The sequence below is a fragment of the Orycteropus afer genome, unplaced genomic scaffold (assembly GCF_000298275.1).
Source record: "Orycteropus afer afer isolate SDZICR_OR568_19922 unplaced genomic scaffold, OryAfe1.0 scaffold00101, whole genome shotgun sequence".
In the NCBI taxonomy this organism is placed as follows: Eukaryota; Metazoa; Chordata; class Mammalia; order Tubulidentata; family Orycteropodidae; genus Orycteropus; species Orycteropus afer.
This window is the reverse complement of record NW_006921688.1, coordinates 8,094,626-8,106,156: the sequence shown is the minus strand read 5'-3', so window position 1 is coordinate 8,106,156 and position 11,531 is coordinate 8,094,626. Positions and strand designations below refer to the sequence as shown.

At 40.2% G+C, this 11,531-nt stretch overlaps 1 protein-coding gene across 1 annotated transcript in view; it reads left to right on the top strand.

Moving 5' to 3' along the window:
* SYNE1 (spectrin repeat containing nuclear envelope protein 1) overlaps positions 1–11,531 on the top strand; it is a 578,063-nt gene that overhangs the window by 485,308 nt on the left and 81,224 nt on the right. Inside the window, exon 119 of the mRNA XM_007943230.2 lies at positions 3,157–3,312. Within this exon, the coding sequence (XP_007941421.2) occupies positions 3,157–3,312 (156 nt within the window). The remainder of the gene's footprint in view (positions 1–3,156; positions 3,313–11,531) is intronic.

Genomic DNA, 11,531 nt, shown 5'->3' with positions numbered 1-11,531 from the left:
ACAGAAGTAGGATTGCCCAACCTTCCTTCCAAGGAGTGGCTGATGGGTTTGAACCGCCAGCCTTCTGGTTAGCAGTCAAGTGCTTAGGCACTATGCTACCAGAGCTCCTCATTAGAGAGATGCAAATCAAAACAACAATGAGATATCATCTCACCCTAGCAATAATAGCAAAGTTCAGCAGGTTAAAAAATAACAAATGTTGGCGAGGTTGTGGAGAGATTGGAACTCTTGTGCACTGCTGGTGGTATTATAAAATGGTACAACCATTGTGGCGAACGGTGTGGTGTTCCCTTAAAAAACTGAAAATAGAAGTACCATTTGACCCAGCAATTCCATTACTAGGAATATATCCTAAAGAGGTGAGAAATAGCACATGAACAGACATATGTACACCGATGTTCATTGCAGCACAATTCACTACAGCAAAGAGATGGAAACAACCTAAATGCCCATCAACAGAAGAGTGGATAACCAAATTATGGTATGTCCACACAATGGAATACTATGCCACATTAAAGAACAATGAGGGATATGCAAATCATCTCACATTGTGGATGAACCTGGAGGACATTATGCTGAGTGAAATAAGTCAATCGCAGAAGGACAAGTACTGTATGAGCCCATTACTGTAAAAAGACAAAGGTTTGCTTGGGAAAGGGAACTCACTTAGTAGGTTACCGAGATGGGGAGGGAAGGGAAGGGATTAATTTCAGGCTAGTTGGGGCCTACACGCTGACATGGGTAGGGGGAGGGATATATGGGAATTATCTGTGACCACCATGATAACATTAGGAAATGGGAGGACACCGAATTGTGCACATAAGAGATAGACGACAGATGCTAATACCATCCAATGTGTCCACAATACTGCTTTGCCATTAACACCAAACACCAGGCTACAGATAAATACATAAACACCCGAGATGATCAGACGGGAGTCAGTGAACAGAAGTATACTCTAGACCAAGGATAGATTCAGCTGAGGCTAATCTTGCACAGACGCCAGTGATACAAAACACCTGAAGCCCTTACAGAAACAATAGAAGACAGACAGAGTAATCCCTCACAGACAACCAGACACTATGGGAGAGAGATCCAATAGATCTACCGTCTCAGGACCATAGTACTGGGGGGCACCAGACTCAATAGGCACAACAAAATACATAAGAACCTTGCTCCACATCCTACATTGGTGAGTAGTAACTGGGGTCTTAAAAGCTTTCAAGCAGTTAATCATGCATCTAAGATGCAGTTAATGGTCTGCTAGAGTTGGAAGCAAAGAAGAACGCAAGAAAAAGGGGGGGGAGGCATTTGAAAGCAATCAGCCCTAGGACATGATGGCTCTCAAAACCAGAAGAACTAGATGGTGCCCAGCTACCAATGCCAACCACTCAGGAAAGGATCAAATCTGGAGATCCTGTATAGAGTGGGAGGGAAAACATGGAACAAAATTCAAAAACTCAATATTGACCAGAATTACTGGTCACATGAAAACTGGTGAGACCCCCAATGCTATGGCCCTGGAATACATTCTGCACCTGGAATAAAATGCACCCCCAAGGGCTGGCTCTCAGCCCAATAGTTAACAAGATGTATGGGCAGACCACTCAATGCAGGATGACGCACCCACTCTATGGTAATACATCCCTTAGAGCAATAGACAACAGGACACCGGAGGACCAACATTCAAACTGAGGAAATGCAGGACAAACAGGAGTATAAATATGAAGGGCACTGGGGGAGGGTTACAGGCTAGGGAGGGGAGGAGACTGGGTTAAGGTTGGACGTGGTAAATAGGGAATGAAACTAAATGTACACGTAATGTTGAATGTAAAACAAGTTCTTAAAATAAGAATATTAAATAAATAAATAAAACCCAAAAAAACTCACTGCCATCAAGTTGGATCTGACTCATAGCAACCCCTCCTTGAGTTTCCAAGGAAGTATCATTACAGAAGTAGATTGCCCAATTTTTTTTTTTTTTTTAAATACATAGGGATTTATTTGTCTTACACAGCCAGGAACAGAGAGGTAGGAGTTCAGTCATGATGTAGAGCAAGTGATGTCACCAGGACTCACTCAGGAGATTGCCCAGTCTTGTGTCAAAGCATTCAAAATATAAGATGAACTCATTCAAATATTTTTATATGGATTTTTTTCTTAAATAATTCCCCAAAAGAATAAGATATTGATATTATATACACATTAAACTGAGAACCAAACTCACTGCCGTCATGTAGATTCTGTCTCATAGCGACCCCCATTGGGGGACTGCCTCATCTTTATTCTGGCGGAGTAGCTGGTGGATTCAAGCCACTAATCTTTTGGTTAGTAGCCAATTGCCTTAACCACTACACCACCAGAATTCTTTATAAATGTATTATATGATATGTAAACAAAACAAAACAAAACAAAAAAACACACTAACATCTAGTCAATTCCAACTCATAGCAACCCCCATTGAGTTTCCAAGGCTGTAAATCTTAATGGAAGTAGATTGCCTCATTTTCTTCCCACAGAGCAGCTCGCAGATTTTAATTGCTGACCTTCTGGTTAGCAGCCAAATCCATGTGTGTGTGTGTGTGTGTGTGTCTATATATATGTGTGTGTGTACATATATGTATACACACACATACACATATATACATATTCATACATATATATAATTTTTCCATTAACTTAAACAAATCTCTGCTCCTGCAAAAAAAATGTATCTAATCTGTTATTTTAAATTGAGTAATAAATAACTACATCTCACAGAAGGTAGCAGTTCATACTGTCTAAATATGAAAGTCAAATCTAGGAGTGTGTGTTTTTTTTTTAAATAAATATTTCAATAGTGTGTGTCAGTTTAACATAAAGATGATCATTGCAGGAATGAAACATAAACTTGAGAAAAACCATGGAAAAAAGGTACCCAAAATAGTAAGTAGATGGTAGAGAGAGTCTGCAAGCAGCGTAATAGTTAATCAGAGGAACTGTGCAGTGTATCAAGCTGTGTAAGAAGAAAATAAAGTAGACCCACAGTCTGATGTCAAATAGAGTAGAGCAGAAAAGAAACTGTGTCAAGAAGGGGATTCTAGGCACACTTTATAAATTAATTGTTAAAGATAGATGTCCATGAATGTTTAAGATTTTTTTTTTTTTTTAATCTAGGAACTAGAGAATGTGGTTGGCAGCTGGACAGAAGACTTGGCACGGCTGACCCTGCTGAAGGACACCCTCTCTGCTTACATCAGTGCAGAGGACATCTCCATCCTCAATGAGCGCGTGGAGCTTCTGCAACGGCAGTGGGAGGAGCTCTGCCACCAGGTAAGACAAGCTCTAGACTCAGTCTCTGCTCCTAATGGTGGGAAACTGGGAGATGATTCAGAATCTCAAAGGGCTTGACCCACATCTGGACCCATCCCAGAACTCAGGAGGAATCCTGTGGTAACTGTGAGAATGTTTCAGCTAAAGACATATAGAGTTATTTTTCAATTAAATTTTTAACTGTTAAATGACTTCATATAGCATAACTTAACCATTTTAACGTGTAAGGTTCAGTGGCATTTTGTACATGCCAGTTGCTGTGTGACCACCACCTCTACCTAGTTCCAAAACACTTGCATCACCCCAAAAGAAAACCCTCTCTCCACTAAGCAGTCACTCCTTATTCCCTCCTTTGCCCAGTCTCTGGAAACCACAAATCTGCTTTATGTCTCTCTGGACTTACCTCTTCTGGATATGTTCTATAAATGGAATCATACAGTATGTGACCTTTTCTTCTGGCTTCTTTCCCTCAGCATGATGTTTTCAAGGCTATCCAGGTCGTAGTGTGTGTAGGTACTTCATTTATTTTTATGGGCAGATGCTATCCATTGTGTGGCTATACCACATTTTATCATTCATCAGTTGTTGGACATTTGGATAGTTTCCTCGTTTTGGCTGTTGTGAGAAGTGCTGCAAAGACATCTATATTTTTACATTACTTTTAGAGCCACCTTAACTGGATCTCTTGCTCTCCCTTTCACTAACTGGTATAGCATTTGTAATAAACAGTGCTATGGGTCATAGGTATACCTTTTCCTAGGTAGATATTGGTGGTCTCTACCATATTTTACGTGTGTCAAAAACCATTGTTCTATTTGCAATTTTAGCTAATACTGTGGAGTTAGTTTTGCACCTGACACATTTACTGTTGCTGTTGGCTTATGATAGGGTTTTTTAGTAATTCAAAGATTTATGGCACTTTTCATCATGCTTTATTCATTAATTAAGTACCTTCTGTGTGCACAATACCTTACAAGAGATCCCAGGTTGGGTTTTGAGTTGTAAGTGGAAAGGCAGAGATTGGCAGAAAGGCAGTGAGAAGACATCCTAGGCCAGGAAGAATAACAAGGTGAAGGCCTTCAGAGAACTAAGACTTTGGACACTGGCTCCTGTTTCCTTCCCAACCTGCCATCAACTGATGTGGCATGGACTGACTTCTTTTCCCTTTAGATTTTCTAAACCTTCTTCTTCCTGCATACCCTGCAGCCCCTGTCATGGCATTTTCAAGATGCTCACCTTCAGGACCATCCCCATCCTCGGCTTCCACTTCTTTTTTGATCAGCACAATCATGCGGCAGTGTATTTGTTATGGTTACCTAGTGCCGCTCTAACAGGAATATACCACAAATGGGATGGCTTTAACAAACAGGAATTTATTCCTACAATTTGGAGGCTTTAAGTCCAAGTTCAAAGTGCCAGGCTCTAGGGGCTGAGTGAAAGCCCCCCAACCGTGGGCTTCCTGCTCCCGGCCCACTGAAGCTGGAGGCTTTTCTTCACTCAGCTGCTGGCTGCTGAGGCTGACAAGCCCAAGGTCAACAAGGAACAAGGCACAGTCCCGATGTTACCAAACCACACAGCAGGCCATTAGTTCAAGTCCATTGAAAGTCTCAAGGTTGGCAGAACACGGCAGGCTGTTGAACAACTACACAGCTACATGCAGGGTTCAAGTGTGCCATAAGTTAGAGACTGTTCGCCAAGGCTTCTGCTTATATACCGGATGCAGACCACATCCCTAAAGCTGCTCACAGTAGATCCCACCATGGAGTTAATTACCAGTCTCATCATGGGGAATCCTACATCCAGCTGCCCAGCCATTCAACCAGGTCCAGCCAAGTTGACACACAAACTGAACTACCACAGTATTGTACTTCTTCTTCTTCTTCTTTTTTTTTTTTTTTTAATGTTTGTGACCTGATGCCAAGACTATGAATTCCTTGAGGGTAAAGACCATGCCTTTGTATCTATGGTGCCTGGAGCAGCTAAGTGTTTGTTATATATTGTTAATTATTAACACTTTAGGGCATTTGTTAATATATCTTTATACTTATATTCCTCTACATGTAAAATAATGACAAGATCTCTGAACAGCTTGGATATTAATAAGATTGTGATCATGCAATACTTTTTGTTTTCAGAAAAATGCTTGGGGAGTTATTGTTGTTCATGGTTAAATATGCCATAAAATTGCTCACCAGACTTGGATATATCTAAACAAGGGTCTGTTTGAAAATACATTTTGAAAGCTGTTGTTGGTCATATAATGTGCTCTTACACCTGGGAGAGGAGAAAGAATTAAGTAAAAAAAAAAAAAAAGAGGAAGCAGAAGGAACATATAGTGTTTCTAGAAACTTTATGTATTGAGTGTCTAGTGACATAAAGCTAAAGCATACTGACCTCACCTTCTTCTATCTAAGTTAAATTATTATTTAAACCAGTTTAGTCATGGGCATTCATACTTCAGGGGCCAGAATATAGTTTTACAGAGGAATATAGAGGAGTTACTAGTTACTTGAGTGAGTTGTTTCCGGCAAACTTCTATAAAATCTGAAACCACAAAAGGAAATGGGTTTGTGCCTATGTCTCATTTTAAAAGTCAAAAACTTTAGTTAAAAATGGCCTATGCCTCTGTTAAAGACCCAGTAGTCCTTTCCTGTTCATCCAAAGCAGTTGAGAAGTCGAGAGTCACTGGACTGCAGCTGAGAATGAGGAAGACACACTAGAAGTAAGTGTTGCTGATAGAGTTAATGTTTAAAAAGTAGCCTATTTTCCAATTGTCTCCAAAAATGGTGTGTTGTGCCTACGTATGGCCACGGCATACACCTCCTTCATTCCTGTGTTGGTCTGTGGATATGCGTGTAGTTCTGGTTGAGATATAAATACATCAACATTGTAATTGCTTGGTGTTTTCTCAAATTATCATAGTAAAAATATTTGAAGTAGAAAAGGATGCATTTCCTGTTCAGCTGCCTCACACTCTGTGGTTTTAGCTGATACTTGTCAGCTGTTGACAGTGCAGTCTGTTTGGACACTCAGTAAAATGTAAATTGGTAACCTGGGAAAATTTTGGGGGGTTTCATGGAACAGAAAGAAAGATATGGTAGTGTTCATTTATCAAACAGCCTAAAATTAGATTTACAGACCGGAAGGAAAATACTACCCCATTATGAACTTTGTTTACAAGCTCCCAGTTACAGTCTTATGTAAGCCTCTTTCTTCTTTTAGCTACAGCTCCATAGTAAGCAGATGAAAGCCATGCTGTCATGGAGTGTGATATACACGAAGGATGTAAATTCAAGCTGGTTAATGGAGATACTGAATACATGAATGCCAAAGAGAAAAAAGACAACCCAGATGATGCCCCTTAGAGGTGGTTACAGTGCTAATGGTAGCAAGGGAGTTCCTCGGTGGAGGAAATAGTTAGTAGATGCAGCTGCCAATTGATAGATTGGAAATTCCAATCCACCCCGAAATGCTTAGTGATCTACTTCAGAAAAATCAGCCACTGAAAACCCTGTGGAGCACAGTTCTACTCTGACACACATAGGGTCACCACATGTTGGAAGTGACTCAGTGGCCACTCTTTTGTTTTAGAAGTAGTAGTAATGTCCAGCTTTTGTTTAGGCCTTATTCTGCACCAGTCACTTTCTTATTTTTTTTGTTTGTGTTCTATTATTATTATACTGTATTTCAGCACATACCACAGTTCTTGGCAGATAATAGATACTTGTTTACTGCCAACAATAAACATTTGTTAATGACTTGGAACAAACAAATGATTAACTTATGAATGAATCAAGTGAGACTTAGATAAGATGAAAAACTCAGCCTGGTCCCAGCACCAGTAAATGATGCTTTTTTGAATCTCAGCTGCCCATAGACATTTGAATATAATGTTACATTGCAACCTTGGATCATAGACTTGAGCTTCGATGGTCCTATCTCATACTGACCATAAACAAATACCTCAAATTTGTCTAACTATCACTTTCCTTGACTGTGGACTGGGGATAATACCTGTTTCTCAAAGTAATAGATAATATTTTTTTATTATGTGTTCATCTTCCCCGAAGATAGTGTTGCGATGCCCTAGAATCCATTGAAGGCTCATGGCCATTGACAGACATTGATTTGGGGAAGCTATTCATAGCAAGACTTGTTAATCCTAAATCTGAACAGCAGGGTGTCTAACCTTTTCTTGGAAAACAGCTATTTTGGGTGGTCCCAATTACGGAAATGTAATTTCAGCTTGTGCATCAACTGAACTAGAATTTTACTATCAGCCAGACTTGTAACTCTGAAGTCCTGTGGAGGAAAAGGGAAGAGTTATATGTAACAGTAAATTTAAAATCTTCACATTCCAGCAAAAAATCAAATACTCTGCTCTCAGAATTAGAGAGGAAATGGATGCTAGAGAAATGGCAGTCACAGTCAGTACTTTCCTGAGTACAGCTGAAAATGGATGACACTTGGCTCCCAGGCTCTTCCACCTGTGTTTTCTTAGCCCTTTTCCATTCCATCAGTACCCACCCCAATGACTTCATGGCCCTCAAAGAAAGCTAAATGGTAAAGTGAAATTGTTGTTGTTGTTGTTGTTGTGTGCTGTCGAGTCGGACCCAACTCATAGCGACCCATCCTTGGGTTTCTGAGGCAGTATCACTATGGAAGTAGATTGCCCAACCTTCCTTCCGAGGAGTGGCTGGTGGATTTGAACTACCAGCCTTCTGGTGAGCAGTCAAGTGCCTTAGGCACCATGCTCCTACTGGGGAAATAGTAAATTGATTCTTCAAGTTTCATCCAACCCAGAAACATTTGTATTTTAAAATTTCATAATTGCTAGATGTTTCTGTTGTTTTGTGCCATAAGGTTGGTTCTGACTCATAGTGACCTTGTGTACAACAGAATGAAACACTGCCTGGTCCTGCACCATCTTCACAATCATTGCTATGCTTGAGCCCATCATTACAGCCACTGTGTCAGTCCTTCTCATTGAGGGCCTTCCCCTATTCGCTGACCCTGTACTTTACCAAGCATGATATCCTTCTCTTTGGGGACAGGTCCCTTATGACAAAATGAGCAAAATCTGTGAGAGGAAGTCTAAGGAGCTTTCCAGCTGTACCTCTTCCAAGACAGATTTGTTCATTCTTCTCATAATTACTATAGTAGACACATATTAACTTGGGTGAAGGGAAAGGCAATATACAATAAGGAGGGAGAGCAGCACAATATGACTAAGACAAAGGAAGACACTAAGAAGTATGCAAGAATTACAGACAACAAAGACAGATATCATTGCATACCCAATCCTACACTATCAGTAATAACAAAAAATAATCTACAAGTGGATTACATAGGTTATATGCAAGCTGAACAGGTATGAGTGGGTCAGTGGGACTACAACCATGAGCTTATAAAGGTTTGGCAGAGTATATTTCTACATACATATTTGTATGTGCTATAAATATATCCATGTAGATAGTATAACAAACAGGGGCCAAAGTTATGAAAACTTCTTTTGATTATAACCAAACACCTTGAGGGAATGAGTCACTGGGCTTGGAGGCTTAGGACCACATCTCAGGAAACAGCTAAGTTGGTTGGCATAACATAGTTTTCAAAGAGAGTGTTCTAGATCCTACTGTGGGTAGTAGTGACTGGGGTCTTAAAAGCTCACAAGCAGTATCTAAGATGCAGTTATTGATCTTTTCCCAATGGGAGCAAAGAAAACTGAAGAAAATCAAAGATTTAAGGAAACAACTAGTCCAAAGGACTAATGGACCATGTGAACCACAGCTTCCACTATCTTAAGCCCAGTGGTGCCTAGCTACCACTACTGACCACTCTTGATTTGGACCATGGGATGCCCTGGACAGAATGGGAGAAAATTGTAGAACAAAATTCAAAATCATGAAAAAGACTAGATTTACTGATCTGATAGAGATTGGTGGAACCCTTGAGACTGTGGCCCTTAGACACCCTTTGTGGTAGTTAAAGTTGTATGTCAACTTGGCTGGGCCATGGTTTTTAGTGGCCTGGCAGCTGGATATAATTATTCCCCATATGATATTGTAATCACCTCCATGGTAGAATCTGCTGTGAGTAGCTAAGCAATTGGAGGGTAGTTATCTTCAGGGCATTACCTGCTTCTAGCATATATGGAGAAGCTTTGGGAAAATTCTCTAGTTCTTTGGCACATTTGGATCCTATGTTTGGCCGAGTCTTCATCTGTAGTTCTTGGACTTGAATCAGTGCCCTGCCATTTTACCTGCTGACGTTGGGTTTATCAGCCTCAGCAGCCAATAGTCACATGACTTAAGAGATGCCTCCAGCTCCACTGGGCCTGGAACAAGGGCCAGAGCTGAAGCCCAAGGTCAAGGGACCTTCACTCAGCCCCTAGAGCTGGCACTCTGAATTCAGACTCCGAAACTGTGACAGAATAAATTCCCATTTGTTAGAGCCATCCACTTGTGGTATATCATTATAACCACACTAGAGAACTCAGTAACCCTTCAAACCTGGAAGTGAACCATCCTCAGGGATCACCTTGCAGTCAAATGACAGAGAAGCCTAGAAAGACAACACTAACAGCTGGGATGAATGCACTTCTCAGAACAATCAACCATAGGAGCTTTAAAGGCCAGCATTTGTCCCAAAACAAAGCTCAGAAGGCAGGTAAATGTAGGAAGAAGGATAAACGGATATAGAGAACCCAGAGAGGAAGCAGGAAGAGTGCTGTTACATTGAAGACGTTGCAAGTAATGCTTAAAAGAAAAAAGTGTATAAATTGTTGAATCGAAAATTTTCACCCAAACTGTAATTAAAAAAAAAAGTTTATAATTAACAGAGTTAGTAATGGCATTTCAAAAGCTACGATAGATAACAGATCTGTGGGATAGAGATCCTGGACTCATAGTCTAATTCTCAACATTTTTCGATGTAGAATCACAGACATTTCGGGTTGTGTGGGACCTTGAGTATTGTATTATCTACTGAATCGTCAGTAGAGCCAACCATAGGCAACATTGCTAACCAGGAAGTGTTCAGTATCTCAGAAATGGTTTCAGTTTTATTTAAGAAAAGAAATTTGCTTGAAGTGCATCAATTACAGGCATATGAGCTGAGCATTGACCTTAGGTAGATACACTCCTTGGAGAGATCAATCATGGGAAAATAGAAATATGCACAGGAAGACAGCGCAGAGGGCAGGAGTGCATGGGAGGAAAGGACACAGTAAAGAGGTAACTATGGGAAGGAAGTGGGAAGAGTGCTCCTGCATTGTTGGAAAATTGCAGTCAATGTCATGAGACAAAGTGTATGTGAGCTGCTGCTCTGTAAACTTTCACCCAAATCACAATAATTTTTTTTTTTTAAATAAGATCAATTAAGGAATAATGAAATATAAATCTATTAAAGTAAAATGTAGCAAAATATTAATAATTACAGATAGAGTCTAGGGAGTGTATAGGTTGGTATAGTGGTTAAAGCATTTGGCTGGTAATCAAAGGTTGGTAGTTCAAACCCACCAGCTGCTCCATGGAAGAAAGATGAGGAGGTCTGTTTCCATAAACATTTACAGCCTTGGAAACCCAGTGTGTCAGAATTGACTTGATGGCAGTGGGTTTCTTTATTCTACTGAGGGTATGTATATGTGGATGTTTACTGTACTCTCATTTCAAAATATGTTAAGGAAGAAAGAAACTTGAAAAAAGAAGATGTCTACTGCAAGGAATGAATGGTGGGATTCTAGCATTATCTGTATATCTGAGGGAAAACATCTGTGAAAAGGGACATTCTTTTTGCCAAATTGCATTATATTTTTCTAAAAACATATTATTCAGCTCAACTAGAGATATTCCTTATTACCTCAACCAGCATCACAATAACAAGAGTATTATGAAACTGGAGAATTTTAGGATTCTGGAAATCACACTAGAACTAGAAGTAAGAAAACTAGCCCACTGGCCTCCTGATGTATAACGAGCTTTTACAACTCAATAATAAAAAGACTTTAAAAGGAGCGGAGGATTTGAATAGATCCTTCTCCAAAGAAGACTTACAGATGGGCAATGAGCACATCCAAGATTCTCAGCATGATTAGTCATCAGGGAAATGCACATCAAAGCCACAGTGATACCACTTCATGGCCACTAAGATGGCTGTAATCAAAGATAGACAATAGAAGCCTTGGTGAGGAGGACAAATTGGAACCCTCACGTACTGCC